This window comes from Astyanax mexicanus, chromosome 14, assembly GCF_023375975.1.
Source record: "Astyanax mexicanus isolate ESR-SI-001 chromosome 14, AstMex3_surface, whole genome shotgun sequence".
NCBI lineage: Eukaryota > Metazoa > Chordata > Actinopteri > Characiformes > Acestrorhamphidae > Astyanax > Astyanax mexicanus.
This window is the reverse complement of record NC_064421.1, coordinates 33,086,287-33,106,842: the sequence shown is the minus strand read 5'-3', so window position 1 is coordinate 33,106,842 and position 20,556 is coordinate 33,086,287. Positions and strand designations below refer to the sequence as shown.

General features: G+C 38.9%; 1 protein-coding gene across 1 annotated transcript; it reads left to right on the top strand.

The window, feature by feature from the left end:
- Positions 1-715: 715 nt before the first annotated feature.
- On the top strand, positions 716-19,099 carry exo1 (exonuclease 1). The gene is made up of 13 exons (XM_007244576.4): positions 716-1,380; positions 2,890-3,009; positions 3,100-3,223; positions 4,406-4,543; positions 5,147-5,359; positions 6,076-6,263; positions 6,840-6,942; positions 7,103-7,325; positions 9,977-10,214; positions 11,022-11,574; positions 12,928-13,017; positions 13,274-13,467; positions 18,807-19,099. The coding sequence occupies exons 1-13, from the start codon at positions 1,220-1,222 to the stop codon at positions 18,871-18,873; spliced, it is 2,412 nt and encodes an 803-aa protein (XP_007244638.2). The 5' UTR covers positions 716-1,219; the 3' UTR covers positions 18,874-19,099.
- The last annotated feature ends 1,457 nt before the right edge of the window (positions 19,100-20,556 follow it).

Sequence of the window (20,556 nt, the reverse complement as noted above, 5' to 3'; positions counted from 1 at the left end):
TAAATGACGATATTTACATTTGGAATTTGTGAGAAATGTTGCCTGTAGTTTCTAGAATAAAACAACAATGTTCATTTTACTCAAAAATATACCTATAAATAGCAAAATCATAGAAACTGACTTTTCCAGAGCTGTATATAACAAATAAATATAAGAAATCAAATAAATATAAAAGTAAACAAAATAATTACAGGCTGTCTAAAGGTGGTTAGAAATTAAATTTGTAAAATCATTTAGTGACTCCAGCGAGCGAGTTTTATTGTTTCTTGTTGTAAATTCCACTTTGCTGCTGCATTGTAGCTAAAATTATCCAGTGTCAAGCTGATAGTGAGGACCAACTAGCTTTTTTATACACTAGAAGAGGTTTTAAAAATAATAAACAGAATACATAACATTAATTATTATTTTATTACGAATAATATTAGTATTATCCAGTGATTATCAAAATAAATCTACACATATTTCTATTAGGAATAGTATGTATGCAGGAGATCACTGTGTTGCATTCATGCTTTTTGCTTTAAACACTGACCTTTAACATTAAACATTACCTTTTTTATTGTTTATCAGAATTTTAATTGTTTTTCTCGTGTTTTTTGCGCCAAGTAGAATTGACCAATTGCGTTAGTTTTCTGTGTTTCATCACACTGTTGCCTATGATATCCTGCTTTGTGATTGGCTGGGGAGATCAGCCTGACCAATAGCATTCGTTGTAGGGCTGGACGTCAAGTTTTGCCGCTAAAGTCGAAATGGGTTAGTGGTGCGAGCTGAGCTGCAAAGGAGAGACGGAGAGAAGGCGATAAACCACCCCCGGTTATTGTGATTAAAAATGTTACTTGAAGCGGTTCGGTTTTAGAGACAGTTTATATAGCCTGTGGAGAGAGTCGGGCTGTGTTAAAGTTAGGCTCGGTCTGAGACTCGGAGATCGGAGTAACGCGGGACCGCTGAGCTAGCCTGCTTTAGCTAACGTTAGTTAGTTTAGCCCGTTAGCCGGTTTTGGCGCTGACCGACTGGTTTATGGATTAAATCTAAAGAAACGATGAAGCGATAACTCGATATTATCCACCAACATTTTAACTGGCGTTCAGATTTCTACATTTGATTCTTTTTAACGGTCATTTGATTCCTGAACCGATTCACTTTACATTAGCTAGCTATCAGTTCACGGTCGGTAGCTAAGTCAGTTATCCAGCAGTTGTGAGTGTAAACCCGGGTCAAAATGGGGATTCAGGGGCTGCTGCAGTTTATTAAAGACGCTTCAGAGCCCGTCCATGTGAAGAAGTACCGGGGACAGACCGTGGCTGTGGACACTTACTGCTGGCTGCACAAAGGAGCGTTTTCCTGCGCTGAAAAGCTCGCTAAAGGAGAGCCCACTGACCAGTGAGTGACTAACAAACAGGCTTCTTCTTACTGTAATAAACAGCGCTGCTCTGTTATTAACTATGTGACACAAAGAGAGAACTGCTGCAGTTCATTTTCAGTTATAGATACAGTATCAGTCAAAGTGTGGACGCACCTTTTCTCATTCAGTGTGTTTTCTTTCTTTATAATGATTTTTTTTACGTTGTACAATTTAATATTGATGATATTTAAGGAGAAATTCGGTGTTAAATTGACTCAGGTAAGTTAACCTTAGTTAAACCTGATAACGTTAAACTCACATTTGTCGACTAGCCCAATTCCCAACGGTAACACACAAGTTATTCATGTACTATTACCATATTAAAAGGTTATTTTGAGCTGCTCAGTCGTTATTTTGAGATACTGTCTTATTGTTTTGAGATATTAAAAGGTAATTTTGAGATGCTCAGTCGTTATCTTGAGATAACGTTACTATGTTGTTATTTGGAGATACTATCTCCTTGATAATAGATAATAAGTACTTACTTTGAAATATTAATTCGTTATTTTGAAATAATAAGTCATTATTTTGAGGTACTAAGTCATTATTTTGAGATAATAGGTCATTATCTTAAGATACTATCTCGTTATTTTGAGAAACTATTTCTTAATTGAGATGCTAAGTAGCCTAGTTATTTTGAAATATTAAGTCATTATTTTAAGATGCTTAGTCATTATTTTAGGATACTATCTCGTTATTTTGAGGTACTATCTTGTTCTTTTGAGATACTATCTTGTATTTTGAGATCTCATTATTTTGAATTACTAAGTCGTATTCTGAGATATCTTATTGTTTTTCGATATTAATATAATTTTGAGCTGCTAAGTCGTTATTTTGAGATACTACCCCACTGTTTTGATATAATAAAAAAATATTTTGAGACGCTTAGTCATTACTTTGAGATACTTAGTTGTTATTTTGAAATACTAAGGAATTTTGAGATGTCATTATTTTGAGGTATTAAGTAGTTTTGAAATACTATCTTTTTTATATGAAAAGGTCATTTCAAGATGCCACTTTATTTTGAGATACTATCTCATTGTTGTTGCATATTAAAAGGTAATTTTGAGATGCTAAGTCGTTATTTTTTAAATACTATCTCACTATTTTAATATATTAAAAGGTAATTACTTTAAAAAATACTTTGAGATTCTTAGTTGTTATTTTGTAATACTAAGTCGTAATTTTGAGATGCTATCTCATTATTTTGACATACTAAGTATTTATTTTGAGACTTAAAGTCATTACTTCAAGATAATAAGGCTAGTTAGTTTGAAATTCTAAGTTGTTAATTTGCGATAAAAAGTAGTTATTTGAGAGAGTAACGTTATATAGTATATGTTTTTTGCCTACTCCTATAATAAATACTGTTTATAATTACACATTGACATTAAGTTTCTTATGTAAAGCAAGTATCAACACACCTCTTTTATGTTCAGACATGAAAACATCTCTCTTTAACTATCTGTCCTCTCTGTGTTCATCAGATATGTGTCCTACTGCATGAAGTTTGTGGACATGCTCCTGTCTTTTGGAGTCAAGCCAATCTTGGTGTTTGATGGACGGAACCTTCCATCAAAGCAGGAAGTGGAGAAAGCGCGGCGAGAGTGAGCACTCGCTAATCCGTTTTTAGAAAGGAAAGAGGGAAGTATTCTTAGTAGTGTAATTAATCACGGGTTTGTTTCTTTGAATATCAGACGTCGTGAAGCGAACTTGCAGAAAGGGAAACAGCTGCTGCGGCAGGGGAAGCTGTCAGAAGCCAGAGACTGCTTTACTCGCTGTGTTAATGTCACGCCCACCATGGCCCATGAAGTCATTAAGGTAAGAGCTTCCTAAACCAATATTATGTGGGCGTTTTGTACTAAAATGACTTAAGAATCATGCTGATGTTCCACAGGCTGTATTAAGGTTTAAATAAGTGGATTTAAATGATCTTCACACTCATCTTTGTTTTAAACCACCAAAATGATTCTTCATTTTTAATTAAATAAAACCTGTATAAAGAATAACTGTAGATCAACCCTTTCTCCCTCTTTATTTTTCTACATTAAAAAGCCAAAATGTGCTTTATGTAGAATTATATTTTGTAATTCATGAAGGCACGTATAAAAAAAGAAATAGATAAGAAAATATCTGATTTCTTCCAAAAGGAAGATTAATAAATGTATTTTTTTTTCTGGATAGATTCTGGATAGCTCTTTTTATCTGATCAGAATTCCCAAAGCAGCTTCACAGAAATCTGGTGATAAGACAAAAGATCAAACAACACACAAAACATAAACCCTCACTGAGCAAGACAAAGGTACTGTACTTTCACAAAGAATAGTGAATATTCACGATATTGATGATGAAAAATATAGCCGGAGGCAGCAACTGACGATCGAAGCATGGCCGCGTGGTTTAGCAAGCCACCTAAAGGCCTGTCTGGCTCAAAGTTGACAGTTGTCCTTACAATATTGTTGTAAATGAACAAGATCAATGCTTTTAAATGCCACAAACCAACAGCTGGCTCCACATCACTGTTTATCTGAGAAAATAATAATATTAAGAAATGACTACTGAAATGCAGCAACACACCACACAAAACCACAATTTAGCATTAATTTAGCGATTATTTTGGTTTTCTGGGCATTGTAGAGGCAGGCTACTGAAGACTGATTTGGCTCAAACTTGGCTATTGTACTTACAATAGCATTATAAAGATCAATGTCCTTAAATGCCACAAATCAAAAGCTTGCTCAATTAATCATATTGCTTAATTATAATAATAAAAATAATATGATTTACAAAATGATTAGTTAGAGTTGTTCTTGTTTTTTGAGGGTGTTCACCTAGTCCAAGGCAGGTAGCAGTGCTTGGAAGGGGGGCAGCTGGCCTGTGGTGGGTAAACAGGAGAGCCCAATGGTTAAAGTTCCATCAGTGATGTCAGTTTCAGCTGTATCACTGAAGAAAATGTGGCCTTTTTTTTTATATATAAATATTATACACTGTCACTGTCCTTAGGCTGCCAGGACACGCGGGGTGGACTGTGTTGTGGCCCCTTATGAAGCCGATGCCCAGCTGGCCTTCCTGAACAAAAGTGGAATCGCTCATGCCGTCATCACAGAAGACTCAGACCTGCTGGCATTCGGCTGCAAAAAGGTATTAAAGCTGTTCTTCGTAAAAGACTGTCTGCTGTAATAACTTCATTAGTTCCTAGATGTGTTTGGGCCTCACAGGCATTGATCCAAAGCTTAGTATTTTTTTATTTATTGCTTTGCAAGCCTTTCATGCAAAGTCTGATCTGCCAAGTGATCCACTTTAAGTGATGCAACTTGTATAACTTTAGACTTCTAACAGTTTAGTCCAGTGCTGCTTCCGTCAGGGTGCTTTGCATTGCTATGGTCCTTTAAACACAAAACAGGATGTTAATGGGTGGTGCTGTCTGTACTTCTTCTTCATATTTACCACAACTCAACAACTGTTGTGCTTTAGAGCAAAGAAAAAAAACTTCCCACTGCTTGAAGGAATACTGATTTAAAAAATGTTGCACCTATGTTTTTTGCTTTTGACACTCAGGGGAGTAAATATTTTATAGAATCAAATAACTTTAATATAATAAAAAATAATATATAGCCGATCCCGTTTTTTTTCGTCTGATATCTGCCAGACACTGATTCCAATCAATAGTAATTTTATTTCTAGTAACTGCTTGCATATAAAATATGTACAGTATCCATTCAAAGATCTGCTCTGTGACTGCAGGTGTTATTAAAGATGGACAAGCAGGGGAACGGTCTGGAGATTGACCAGTGCCACCTGGGACGCTGTCGGTCGCTGGGTGACATCTTCACGGAGGAGAAGTTCCGCTACATGTGCATCCTGTCAGGCTGTGACTACCTGGCCTCGCTGTATGGCATCGGCCTGGGCAAGGCCTGCAAGCTGCTGAGAATGGCCAACAACCCTGACATCCTCAAGGTGCAGAGTTGTAGGGTGCACTAAAAAAAAAAGTGCCTATTCTTATTGGTAGATATACTAGTGCATCTCAAAAACTAGAATATCATTGAAAAGTTAGTTTATTTCAGTAATTTAGTTCAAAATGTGAAACTTATATTTTATATGTGTATTATATAAATGCAGAGGTAAGCATGAGGTGCTGTAAGATTTTGCAGGAAAACACTGAACTGACTTTGGACTTGATACAGTATAACACAGTGGATCAACATCAGCAGATGACATGTCTCTCCAAACCATCACTGATCATCAGTAAATTTTACATTTTATTGGTAAATCAAGGAAGCAGAGTCTGGAGGAAGAGTGGAGAGACACACAGTCCAAGCTTCTTGAGGTCTAGTGTGAAGTTTCCACAATCAGTGCAGTGTTTTCCCGGAACATCTTACAGCACTTCATTCCCTGCATTCCCTCTGCTGACAACTTTTATGGAGAAAAGCCAAAAGCACCAGTTGTTCTTAAATAACATTCACATTTTCTAAGACACTGATTTTTGGGTTTTCATTGGCTGTAAGTCATAATAATCAACAGTAAAAGCAATAAACACTTAAAATAGATCACTTTCTGTGTAATATATCTATATAATATGAGTTTCACAATAAAGTAACTTTTTAATTATATTTTTTTGAGATGCACAAGTAGTTGCATCCTAGTAAAGACTTTTATCATGTTGTCCTACCCAGGTGATCCGGAAGATTGGTCAGTACCTGAAGATGAACATCACTGTGCCTGAAGAGTACGTCGAGGGCTTTGTGAAGGCCAACAATACATTCCTGTACCAGCTTGTGTTTGACCCCATTAATAGGAAAGTCGTGCCCCTAAACCCCTACCCTGAGAACATCGATCTGTCCACGCTCAGCTACGCTGGAGTGTATCCTTTAACAGAAGTTGACTTATTTAAATTATCTTGTTGCCTTTTATATGATAAATCATACATAACTCATAACCAGAGTAAACATTTATTGACCTCATTACAAGATTATTACAAAATTTCACTTGCTGTTTTAGTCAAATTAAATATTTTCAATAATTTGATGTAAAAAAATGTATATTGTTAAAATCTCGCTTTTGTCTCGTCAATCCAATATCATATCTCCTCTCTTTTTGTAAGATGATTGACTCATCACACCCCTAGTGTACAAAGTTGTTTCAAAGCGTCATACTTTATTTGCTTAAAGTAGAGAAAATGTCAGCTAGATTTGTTGCTGTTGCCATGTCGCTTGTCATCATATATTGGCTGCACATCACATGGAAGGCAGTGTAATAATTTTGGTTGTCAAGCGTTCTGTGCATTCTTGGTATTTTTGCAGGTGAAAGTGTTTTACTGACCTGGAAAATGTGGTCTCTAACTAATTTCTGATGTTTATAACTTTCTTAAAGAACAAAAGACTATGTCTGAGCTTTCTGTCAATCTCTTGGGAACAATCCTTAATTTGCTTGACCACAGGAATGTCGGGGATAAGCAAGGTCTGCAAATGGCTCTTGGAAATGTGGATATATACACTATGAAGAGAATCGATAATTTTGACCCGGATGCTCCACCAGCACAGGTAAAAACCTGAAAACAGTTTCAGCTCCGTCTGTTAAGCTCCCAGATTTCTGATAAGTGGTGGCCAAGTTACATTTAAACATCTAGGTCTTTAAAAATGAAGCAAGTGTGTCGTCATAAATTCATATATGATGCAAGTTTTTTTATTTCCTCCCCCACAGCCTATCAAAGCACCACGCAGTCGAGGCTGGAACGATAAGTGTGAGGTTCAAAGCCCAGCCCGTGGCAGCATCTGGAACAGGGGTTACCTGCCAAGCTCCTCCCAGCCTCAGATACCGTCCTCCCCTGACAGACCTTCTCCTACCCGGGGAAAAGAGAGGCTCGTTACAGTGAAGGGCCTAAAGCTCTCCAGCAGAGAGCCACAGGTCAAAAGACCTCGTGAAGGTGAGCAAGGAGTGGCTGTATTACTGAACAGCTGATGTTTTTTTTTTTTTCACAAATCCATTTCTGCTAAAGAATATATAGCTGGTGACCACGTTAATGTTTATGTTAAGCATGCTGTTTATTTTAATAAAACACAAAGCAGAAATTTAATTATATAATTTTTGTTGGGTTGTTAATGCTTTACTTCATGCAGTGTTGTAAAAAAAAATAGCCTCTATAGACTATAGTAACTTGCATGTTAAAACAGATAGCTGACTTCAGCAATAGTTCTCAAACTGGTGTGTGTGCATCACTGGTGGTACGCCAGAAGAGCTCAGAAAATGTGTTGTATGCCCTAAAATATTGGAATGTTTTCCTGTAATTTTCAACATTTTTGGCCAAGAACCCTGTGGAATGCCACAACTTCGAATAGTTTTTGCATCAGAATTAATAGCTGAATAACTGTCCTTGCAACCTGAAGTGTAGTGTTATACAGGAGTTTCAGTTTAGTTCTCCAGTATCAAGGCTGGAGCAGCATTAGCATTAGCCACTAAGAAATAGCTCTTTTGCCATTCAGAAGCTAGTATATTGGACTGTAGTCTGCGCATTTACAGTGTTAATACAAGCTATGTGGGATCACCCGCCAGCTAATATCGCCCCAGTTGGGCGCTGTTGGGCACCGTTTACTAGCGCTAATCGCAGCTAACCCAGCCTTAGTGGAAATCTAAGGGCGTATTCACACCTGTAGTTCGTTTCTTTGGTCCGGATCAGTTAATGAGTACATTTAGTTGGTTTGATTTCACACAAACATAAATGTAAAAGCACCAAAATGCGAGCAGGCCGTGTCCTCTGATTGGTCAGAGCTGTCTGGTGTGGGAGTAGATATAAATATATGAAAAAAGTAAAAATAGCGAGAAGATTCTGTGTTCCAGCGCGTATATCTATGCTTTAACACTGAAACGCTGCGCTTTCAAACACAGTGTTTGGACTTGCAGTGCAGGTGTATACATAGTAAACGGAGTCACGCAGCTGTGTGAAGTGAACACAGCACACACCCTGTGTGCATGGACCCAGCGTTTCCTTATAGGTGTGATAATTAGTGGTATCTAGCTAATATATCAGTTTAAAATGCGCCTTATCAGCAGTTTAGCTCAAAATAATGGACAATATTTAATAGCTGGGTCGGATCGAGACCAGATCATGTTCTCACCACAAGTGAACCTCTCCAGAGTTCGTTTGGGACTGGACTGAGACCACCTCCTCTAGCTGGTCTCGGTCCGGTTCTTTTGATCCAAACCAGAGTATATTTACTGTATATTTACCATTACCTGCTCAATGGAACCACACTAAAGTTATAAACGGACCAGAGTTTATTTTAACCAGACCAAACTGGTGTGAAAACGCCCTAAGCTTACTGTAAATACACCGAAGCGCTTTATTCACCCAAATAAAAAGCCTTATATCACCTATAAAATCCAGGATCCACTTTTAAATGTGGTCCAGCTGATCCCAGTGTTTTCACTAACTGATTTTGTTGTGCTGGTGCATTAGTGTTCTCTGAAAGAGAAAAAAAAGCATTAAAAGAAAGCACTGATTCATCACGTGACTGAGAACATTAGTGCAGGATATGAGTCCGTTCACAACTGCTTACAGATAAATATAGCAGGGCTGCTTAATATAACCCATCATTGCTGAGGCGAATGCAAATTTAAAAGGTCAGTGATGCACAAAAAACACATAGACACTGCTGTGCACAGATGTGGAAAAAGTGAATCAAATGAGTCATCCTTCACCATATTCTCCACAATGTGTGTGTATGCATAATAACTGCAAATTGGCTCGAGAGGGCAAGTAGCAGTGGGGAGCTGATCTTGGCCTGCAAACCACCAGTGCCAGATCTTTATTTTTTACATATGGATTTTGATTTTGTACTAAAACAGTTCTCCTAAAATTAAATTTTCCACAGGGTTCGTCACATGGTAGACCACCACACATCACTGTCACGGCTGGACTGAAAATAGTTCACAAACAGTGTATTTTTCGCGATAGCGATACTACTGGTGATATGACAAAACACTGAATAAAAAAAAATAGTGTACAGTGGACCAACACCACTGCACCAACCATCACTGATTGTGGAAACTTCATACTAGACCTCAGTCAGTTTGGGCTGTGTGTCTCTCCACTCTTCCTCCAGACTCTGCTCCCTTGATTTCCAAATAAAATGCAAAATTTACTGATGATCAGTGATGGTTTGGAGAGACAGGTCATCTGCTGGTGTTGATCCACTGTGTTTTATCAAGTACAAAGTCAGTGCAGTGTTTTCCCGCAAAATCTTACAGTGCTTCATGCTTCCTTCTGCTGACAACTTTTATGGAGATGCGGATTTTATTTTCCAGCAGGACTTGTCACACTGCCCACACTGCCAAAAATAACAATTGGTCTTATATAATATTAGAATTTTCTGAGAAACTGATTTTTGGGTTTTAATGGGCTGTAAGCCATAATCATTAACAATAAAAGAAATAAACGGTTAAAATAGATCTCTGTGTGTAATTGTGTACAATTTAATCAAAATACTACACACTAGTATGCACTAGTATGTCTAAAAAGTTTTAGATTGTTTGTATGTTTATATCTATGTGTATGCTTGTATGTTTTAAATGCACCAGAGTCAGAAACCTCTGAAGTGGACATTTTGGAGCAGTACTCGATTAGTCCAAAGAGGCAGTGCAGATCAGAGCCTGCTCGACAAGCTCCAATCACTGTTGAAGTGGACTGCAGTACATCCAAGGACACCAATTCCAGCATGGTTTCCAGCAAGCCTCGACCTCGTAACCGTTTTGCCACGCTGCTGCAGTGGAGGAACCAATCAGATGGGAACGATGGAGAGCAGGGAACACGCAGCAGGTAAGCATACTGTCTAAAGCAGTGGTCGGCAATAGGCGTCCTGCAGGCCATATGTGAAATCATGAAACGTGGCTCAAGGATGAGCTTTTGTTTACATTCCTTCCCCCTCTCTCTCTCTCTGTCGCACTCGGCGTGACTTTAGTTTCTGTATGTTCTCGTTTTTTCTACCCGTTCTTGGGCTCCCTGTCTCCCTATAAGGGCATTTTGTTTTGTTTTTTTCCCCCCAGCCGTGTCCCAATTCACTAGCCAAGGCAGCGGTAGTGTATTAGACTGTGTAGTGTGACCCTGACAACACGGGTTTGATCCCGCGTGAGGAGAGTTGTGTTTATTTCTTTATTTAATTAATTTTTTTTCTTGGGTTTACCTGCTTTGAGATCAACTGTTCTGCAAGAGTGTTTTTTTTTTTTGTAGCCCACCATGTAATGGCTTGGAAAATATCTGGCCAAAATTATTTGGCCAACCAAACTTCATTTCTGATACCTGGACTAAAAATTGTACTGGTATGAATTGGTGTTCAGCTCCACAGAACGGTAGAGTACACAACACGCATTGCTTCCCATTAAATGTTATTTAAGTATGTTCAGAGCGATACAATCTGTGATACTTTCTGCTATATGTTGCACTGACATTTGTGGTGAACAAAGTAGTTCAATTATGGACAGTGACGTTAGCAAGCAAAGGTCATAACTGGTGTAATGTGGGCTGAGTACTGTGTTCTTTTTGTTTTTCCCCTTTTCCTCTTCCCAGAACCTGATTTTAATCAAGGTTAACAAGGCTACTAACATTTCTGTCTTGGTATCTCCTCAGATTCTTTGGTAGCGTTAATGATTCGGGAGCTGAATCTCAGGAGCAGAAGTCCTCTGTGAAGGAAGAATCATCCAGTTCTAAGAAAACAGATGACATGCCCTTACCAGCCAAAGACCTAGTATTGAAGAATGAGACTGTAGACCCACTTACTGAACCCTCCAGCTTTTCACCTTCCCCTTCCCCTCCTCCTGGCCATGCCAGCATGGGCCTCAGTGCCTTTAAGTGGTCCAGTAGCACTGGAGGACATTCCAGCAGTGTTTCAGCAGCAGCTTCATCTGCCACTACAGACTGCCGAAGGACGCCCAGCACTCCCTCAGGCCTTTCAGCCCTACGCCAGTTCCAGAGAAAAAAGGATACTCTATCCTGGGGAGAATCATCCCAGCGCTCCCAATCGTCCTCTCCTGTAGAGGGCGCTGCCGACATAGAAAGTCCTCCTGGTTCTCCTCCCTCTCAAGACAGTGCTTACTTCTCTCAACCCAGCAGCAACCCCTCTAGTGTGGAGGATTATTCACCAACCACAAGTCATCAGGTCATTGGAGACTCACCTGAAAAGGTGATAATTACTAAATATTTTATTCTTTATCTTCCCTATTTTTTCATCACTTTCATTTTTAACCTCTTTTGATTGGATCGTCTTATGTTTGTGTATTTGTGTAAAATATTGATAATAGGAGCATAAATAGCCACAGTATAAAACATTTAACTATTTAAAACATGTACTGGTCAAACGCTGCTTTACTTATTTTTTTTTACAAGGTTTCTAAGCTGAAAATGTAAAAACATGTTTAAAAGCAAGTCCTCTAATTCCTTTGATTTTCTCTCAAGAAAGCCTTTATTTTAAAGAAATGGTTGACCGCATGTTCAAATGATTGATATTTAGGACAAAAAAATCACTCCTGTTAATGGCACTCATTCCTGTTACTGGCACTTATTACTGTTACTTTTTATGTTTTGAGTAACAGGAATAAAAGGAACAGGAATGAGTTTTTAGCGTATGATTAACAAAAACATAAAATAGCCGAATGGTAGCTATGCTAATAGCATGAGGACAATGAGCATATTCTAGTGATTTTCCCAAAAATGTGTAATTTAAAAATAAATAAGTTTATTTATTAATTTGGGTAACAGAAATGAGTGTTGAGATTGATCAAATATACAGAAAATCAAATAAGGGAACCTAAGTTTGGTCTTCCCGTGTTCTTCAGAAGAACCAGCTGATGTAATTTCCTGTTGTATACGAGACTAGAATGACTAGAATGTTCATTGACTAGAATGTTCCAGATTTTTCAGATGGTAATGTGTTACGGTATCAGGTCTGAGTGAAACGACAAGAAAAAACTGAGGGACACAACTAAAATGTGTATTTTACTTAAATATTATGGATTTGTTATGAACAAATAGTTTTAAAGCATAGATGAGGTTTTAAGTCACACAACAATGCAAAAAAGTACATAATTATTTTTGTGTGTAATATTGTGAGTGTGTAAAAAAAAAAAAAAAAAAAAAAAAATATATATATATATATTGCCCAACCTTGTCAGTCTTCGTGTTGGTGTACCATTGTTAAATGTTGTCATAAACGACCACTGCAGCCTTAATTATAATAATAATAAAAATAATTTTTATTATTATTATTATTATAGTAGCTTACTCAGAATTTTGTCAGTTCAATCAGATCAGCATATATTAAGCATATATAGTTGGGCTGTTGTATTGATTTGTCGAATATGTTGCTGAACGGATTTTAAACGGCCATAGCGTCCTTTTAGACAATTGTTAGGTAAAGGTGAGAGAGAGAATGGTGTAGGTGAAGAGAATGGGATGAGCTTTATGTGTAACCTCATTTAATATGTGCAGGATTTTGTCATTTTTCTGTACTATGACACTTATTTCTTTCGTTTTTTAGGAGACAGATCATTGGAAAGGTTGCGATACTTCAGCGATTCCCAGCAACTCCCCTGTAGAGGAGGTCAAATGTACACCCATGAGATCAAAGGTACTTGTGTCTCCTTCATATTAAATGTCCGTGGGTGGAGTGTGGTCGTGGTGGTGGGGGAATGTCTGTGGCGTGTGTTTCCATTTTATCTGTCCTAAGCCTGCGTTAGGTGACCATTGGGGACAATCCCTAATAAAGTGAAAGTGTGTGATGACTGTTTTTTTTTTTTTCTCATTCATCTTTCTTCATAACTCATCTTTAATCATCTCTTTCTCAACCTCACACCCCCACCCTCCATACACCCAACGCACCGTAGGTGTCAGGTCTACCCCGCACGCGGCCCAGTGAGCAGGATAAAGGTGTGAAGATCAAACCTTCTGCCCCAGCCAGGGTGAGCGGCTTGAGAAAGAAGACTGGCACTCTGGGCAAGAAGGGAGCCGTTACAAACGAGAACAACCCAGGACTGCAGGCCACCATCAGCGGCCTCTGGAAGAACTTCGGCTTTAAAAAGTAAGTATCAGTGAAGATTATGTTGCTCTTAAAAAAAAAAAACAAGAGCGGTTCAGTGGGCTAAGCACTGTCACTATGATTGGGGGATTGTTGGTTTGAATCCTGGTCATGCAGCTTGCCATCCGGTGACGGAGCCCTGAGAGCACAATTGGTCTTGCTCTCTCTGGGTGGGTAGATGGGTCTCTTCCCTCATCACTCCTAGGGTGATTCTGATCAACATAACACAAGGTGTTTGTGAGCTGATGTATCAGAATTGAGTTGCTGCATTTTCCCAGAGGCGGGGCTTGACTGCACACGTGTCGGAGGAGGCATGTGCTAGTCTTCACCCTCCTTGTGTTGTGGCAGCACTAGTGATGGGGGATACACAACTGAATGATTGGGACAGCCGGTCTAGCTAAATTGGTAAGACAAAATGGGAGAAATTTTGAAATAAATCTTAAAACAAAAATTACTTATTCTATGTACTGTAAAAACATTTCTTTGCAAAAAGAAAGTAGTAATTTTAGTGGGTTTATTGGGTCCCAGATTTTGCTTAATTTTTTAATTTAATAGAATGTCTGATTCCTTATAGTTTTAGTGGAGTAGAATCCAAACTAGGCTGTTAGTTTCTAGTGACAAACTTCACCTCATGCATCAGCTTAAGGCTGGGAAATATAAATGTCTATATATTCAAACGTATTTTTACTAGACATATAAGATAAGAGTGATAATATTGTTACTAGCTACGGTATTTTTCTTACTATAAGACACACTTAAAATCATTTAATTTTCCTAAAAATCGTAAGTGCTCCTTATGTATAAATTTAACCAGTCAGGTTGTAAGGAGCAGTAAAGCCACTCTGCTGAAGTGTAGTGTTATACAGGAGTTTTAGTTTAGTTCTCCAGTAACAAGATTCAAGACTCAAGACTGGAGCGGTATTAGCATTGGCTGCTAACCGTGCTAGCTTTTTTGTCGTTCAGAGGGTGAGTGTTATCGGCCTTTAGCCTGCTGCTAACCCGGCTAGCACTGCTGGAGCAGCATTAGCAGCTAACCAAACTACCGATTTTGCCGTTCAGAAGTGAGTATTATTGACCTGTAGCATGCGTGTTTACCGTGTTAAAACAAACTATGTGTAATGAACTGCTAGCTAATATCACCCTGGCTTATTGTAACACTTAGGGTTCCTCAGTGTAGCGCTGTCAGGCGGCATTAGCAGCTAACCGCGGCTAGCCTTTGTGCTGCCATGCTGTGAGACCTGCTGAATTAGAAGGAAAACATGGCGACACTCCTGTTCCATAATAGTGTCACATAATGCGCCTTACAAGCCAATGTGCCTTGTGTATGAAAATAGACCAAAAAATAGTTAATTATTGACGGTGCACCTTATAATAATCCCTTGCACTTTGTAGTGCTTACGTGTGTTTTAAATCCAAAAAGCATGGCACATTGGTCTTGTGTGTAAAAATGTTTGGTTTTCATTTCAGCCAGCCCTACATCAGCTCCAATTAATTAATTCATTATTATTATTATTATTATACAGTGCCAACTGGAGCCATGCTCACGTACAAAAGGCCATTAGGGAAGGGTGAGTGGTATAATCTTGCATGTGCCATTACCATGACAGAGGTGCACCCAAATGCTTATGTGAAATAATTTCGGGTGAGGTGTTGTCTGGCACAAGCTGAAAGGAAAATCTTCTATGATCTGAGTGACTAGAATAAGCCACTCCTGAGTCAACTGGGTGATCTATCATAGTTGTGGAAGGAAGAAGAGGCCAGTAATGCTTGTGGTAAATAGATCTGTACCTCAATGCATCTTGTGGTCTGCTTTTGGGTTGTTCTTTGTTGTTTCTGAGCTCGGCAGTAAGCTTTCATCTGGAGTTGCTTCTGTATTTTATGGCATTACCACATTGGATTTTACTTTACCCCCTAGAGATGTCTTATCCTACTGGATCACCAAAAACTTTGGACTACCGACCACTCAGGTACTTCACTTAACTCAACTTTATCCGCTTATGCTATTGGAGCAACTGTTTGGTTGTCATGATCTGCTTCTGGGTACATCCTCTGTGAAAGATGACAATTTGGATAGTTTTGATACAGCTTTTAGACGCATTTTAATTATACTCCTGCTACTTATCTCTGGCAATGTTCACCCGAATCCTGGGCCTGCTTTTGACACTACCTCATCTCAGTTGTTATTTAATGACTTCTGTGATCGCAAATCTTTGGGTTTTTTACACGTGAACATTTGTAGTCTGTTAAATTCAAGGCACTTTGATAACTTAAAAACACTGGTACATACTTCTAACCCTGATGTCTTAGCCATCTCTGAATCCTGGCTTAAGAAAAGCAACACTGATCTTGATATTTTGTTACCAGGTTACATTGTATTTAGACAGGACAGAAGTACCAGGGGAGGTGGTGTAGCTATGTATGTGAAAGACCATCTGCATTGCACTGTTGCTTTTTCTAAATCAGTCCCCAAGCAATTTGAGTTATTGGTGGTAAAGCTTAAACTTTCAACAAATTTCGTTCTTACTGTTGCTGTTTGTTACAGAGCACCCTCTGCTCCAGCTCTGTCACTAACAGTTCTCAGTGAATTCCTAGCTCCATTCATCACCTCAGAATTTGTTCTTTTGGGTGACCTGAACTGGGATATGCTCAACCCCCCAGACATAGTTCAGCAACAATTTGATGCTCTAAACCTCTCTCAAATTATATCTGAGTCTACAAGACCTAACCTTAAATCTCCCTTATCCTCCACACTGTTAGATCTTATTTTAACTAATACTCCATCTAACTACCAATCTGGAGTTTTTAGTCAAATAAGTGATCATTGTGCTATTGGATGTATACGCTCTGGCACCTCTGTTAAACGACCACCGGTGATTGTGACAAAGCGTTCCCTGAGGAAACTTGACATGCAGGCCTTTGTTCAAGATGTTGCAGCAGTGCCTTGGGACATAATCAATTCCATCCACAGTTTAGACAATGCCTGGTCTTATTTTAAGAAAACATTCAGCATGCTTATTGATAAACATGCCCCGATGAAAAGATTTAGAACAAAAAATCGGTATAGTCCCTGGTTCTCCCAAGACCTAGCAGTGCTTATCCATAAAAAGAATACTCTCTGGCGAAAAGCTCGATCTACTCAATCTCCTGCTGACTGGCTTGCTTTTAAGCAGTGTCGGAATAAAGCCACACAGGCCATCAGAAATGCCAAAATCTCCCATTTTAGGGAAAAATTTAACACTTGCGGTTCTGATGCAAGAAAGTTTTGGAACACAGTCAAGTCCATGGAAAATAAACTTAATTCTCCTCATCTGCCAAGTTCTATGATATTCAACAACATTGTTATTAATGATAAGCATCAGATGGCCTCACTCCTTAACCATCATTTCATTAATTCAACTAAAGCGTTTACCACCTCAAACTCAGTCACTACCTTTCAGCCTCCCTCTTCCAGCAATTCAGGCTTTTCCTTTAAATCCATCTCTGTCTCAGAAGTGTTGGAAGAACTCACTAAATTAAATCCAAATAAATCCGCTGGCTATGATGGACTTGATCCCATGTTCCTCAAGGCATCTGCTCATGTCATTGCTGCTCCAATCACAAAAATATTTAATCTGTCTTTACATCTGTCTGCTTTTCCATTGGACTGGAAGTCAGCCTTGATTTTTCCCCTTTTTAAAGGTGGTTCTGGCTCAGATCCCGATTGTTATCGGCCCATCTCCATGGTCCATAAACAGTTAAGCTACTTCCTTGCCTCAAATAACATCTTGTCTGACTTTCAATCTGGTTTTCGGGCTGGATATGGTTGTATGACCGCTGTCACAAAGGTCCTTGATGATATTATCACGGCATTAGACAGCAAGAAGACCTGTATAGCTGCCTTCATTGACCTAGCCAAAGCCTTTGATTCAGTTGATCATAGAGTTCTCCTAAGTCGGCTTTCTAGTATTGGTTTGTCCACCTCCTGCTGTAATTGGTTTGCCAGCTATTTAGTAGGCCGTGTTCAGCAGCTGAAAACAGAAAACTTTCTGTCCGAGCCACTAGCCATATTTAAAGGTGTACCTCAGGGTTCCATTCTGGGTCCAACCTTGTTTTCTATCTACATTAATGATGTAGCCAAAGCTGCTGGTAATTCACATATCCATCTTTATGCTGATGATACCATTCTATATTCATTTGGTCCCTCACTTCACTCTGCAGCTTCTACACTTCAACTTAGCCTCACCTCCATTGAGCAGTCCTTTCAAAACCTCCATCTCCGTCTTAACACTAATAAGACTAAGTGCATTATTTTTGGTCTAAAAAATGACGCCACTAACCCTCCCAAGATCAGCTGTGCCAATGGCACAGCTTTGGAATATGTTAATGTTTATAAATACCTAGGCATCTGGCTGGATTCTTCATTGTCTTTCACCACACACATCAATAACTTGCAGATGAAAGTTAGATCTAGACTTGCCTTCCTTTTTCGTAATAAAGCCTCTTTCACTCATGTTGCTAAATACACTCTTGTCAAGATGACAATACTCCCAATTTTGGACTATGGTGACGTCATTTATAAAATGGCATCAGGCACTGCTCTTAGGAAATTGGACACTCTTCATCACTCAGCAATCCGCTTTGCCACTAACTCTCCTTTCCACACTCATCACTGTGACCTCTATAAACTGGTCGGCTGGCCCTCCCTTCATACTCGGCGGCTCCATCACTGGTTTAATTTAATCTATAAAGCAATATTGGGAAAGACACCACATTATCTCTCCTCTCTACTTGACATAGCCCGTAATACGTATCATACTAGGTCAAGTAATTGCATTAAGCTCACCATTCCAAAAACCCGTACTATTTTTGGCCGTAACTCCTTTCGTTTTGCAGCAGCAAATGACTGGAACGCCTTACAATGCACATTGAAATTTGAAATTTTAACTAAATTTACCACTTTCAAGCAATGTGCAAGATTTTGAACAATTGAGAGCAAACCAAACTTGTGTCTGATGTTTAAATATGACAGACTCTGCCCACATCCTCTCTAACCCTGTTCCAATCATCTGCAGTTGATGTGTTGCACCTCATTCTTTTTATATCAGTTATATTATTAAATATAAACACAATTATGTATTTGCACGATACTGTTTAGACGTGGTGTGCCTTTGGAAGAGAACATGTCTACTGTTAATTATTAGGTAGCAATTTAAGCAATTAGCTGCTCAAGAATATTAAGTCAATAAAACCAAATCTGAGATTTTATTTTATTGTGATTGTGTAATTATGATAAAACCATAATAAAGTGAGGTAGGCTAAGAAATCCAGATAATGTTTTAATTTCCATCACTCCTCTGTTTCAGGGAAAGCTCAATGTTAAGCCCAAGTAAGAAAGGGAAGCCCATGTCACCAGTGAAGGACAACGTGTAGAAGAACAGACCTTGATGGAACAAACACCTCCACTTCCAGCTGTGGCCAGTTTGCCAGATGTGCTGATACTATTGGAAGCTGGTGACTCTCTGTAACAACAGCTGATCTTTAGAAACACTGGGCTTGGATTACATACCTGCTGTAATACTCTTTAAACATACTATGTATGTTCATGTCTTAATATGGTTTTAGTTCAATAAATATAAAATAAATCAGTTTAAATAAACTGTGCGTCTCTGTCATTGTACAGCAGTGCACCACTGCATGTAACACACACACACACACACACACACACACTAGGGGTAGTGAGTACATACACTTCCAGAATGGTGGGCTGACACTCCTCTGCCTGGGAACCAATTGCAGATTAGGTGTCTTGCTCAAGGGCTCCTCAGCTGTGCTTGTAGAGGGAGAAGAAGGCGTTGTTTAAGTTCCCTGCCCTGATTTTTCTTTGTCATTCCAAGGCACCAAGCTGACAAACATATACTGTATAAACTGATAAGATAAACTAGCTTGAGCTTTATATGGGAAAACCTTAATGAGGAGTGCTTAGGCCAAGGGTCGGCAGTAGGCGGCCTGCAGGCCAGATGTGGCGCAAAAGCATTAAACATCTGGCCCGTGAGGTTTTTTGAACTATAATGAATGAGAAATAATAATAATAAAAAAAAATGCTTCTCTAGAGAGCTTTTGTTTACATTGCTCCCCTGTATCTCTGTCACGTTTGGCGTGACTTTAGTTTCCACCTCTCTCCTTATAAGGGCGTTTTTCCCAGCTGTGTTCCAATTCACTAGCCGGGGCAACGGTAGTGTATTGGACCGCAACCCTGACGACACTGGTTCATGAGGAGCAGTGTGCTTTTTATTTATTTATTTGATTTTTTTTCCTTTCTTCTTAGGTTTACCTGCTTTGAGATCAACTGTTCTGCAATTGGGTTCAACAACCCTCTGGGCTGGAGAGCTACTAGTCTGTAGCACTCCATCCCATTACACTTCATTTTTAAAACTGATTTTTTTTTTTTTTTTTGTGGCCCGCCACCTAATGGCTTGGAAAATATCTGGCCCACAGCAAAATTTAATTCTCCCCGACCCCTGGCTTAAGCAGTGATGTAGTGTTATCCTTAAATATGTATTGAATTCTCATATGGGTGATTCACTGTATTGCACTTTCTACATTTTGGGTCTGTGAGTCTACCTGCATGCTGGATGAATGAACAATGCGTAGTTGTGTGTTTGCCGCCTGTAGCTGGACTGGTTTGGGAATGCGCCATGATGCCACAGTGAATGCGGGCCTGAGGCAGAGAATGAATAAGAATAGTGTCAATTAGCATGACTTCATGCTGACTGGCACCCTTATTAATCATTTATCATTTTGTAACATAGTATTTTTGATCAGGGTTGATTTATTGTTTTGTAAAAAAGCTGCACACACAAGTCTGATTCTTTTAAAGAGCTCTTTATTCTTTATTTCTCAACATTTTTACAACACTGCATGTGGATAATGCAGTTTGAGCAGCTGGCAGTTAAACACAATGAAGCACTACTGCAGCTTCATGATAAATGTGTTTCTTATGAAAAATCATTGAAAAATGTATTATAACAATAAAAATAGGCTTAGCAGATAACTTCTGCATTTAACTCATCCGTGGCAGTGTAAACACACACACGAGCAAAAGTCATAATTAGG

Excerpts from the sequence above, each read along its gene's own strand:
- exo1 (XM_007244576.4), top strand. The coding sequence starts at position 1,220 with ATGGGGATTCAGGGGCTGCTGCAGTTTATTAAAGACGCTTCAGAGCCC. Across the intron at positions 4,544-5,146 it reads TGGCATTCGGCTGCAAAAAG|GTGTTATTAAAGATGGACAA; the intron begins GTATTAAAGCTG and ends CTGTGACTGCAG. Across the intron at positions 6,943-7,102 it reads CGGATGCTCCACCAGCACAG|CCTATCAAAGCACCACGCAG; the intron begins GTAAAAACCTGA and ends CCTCCCCCACAG.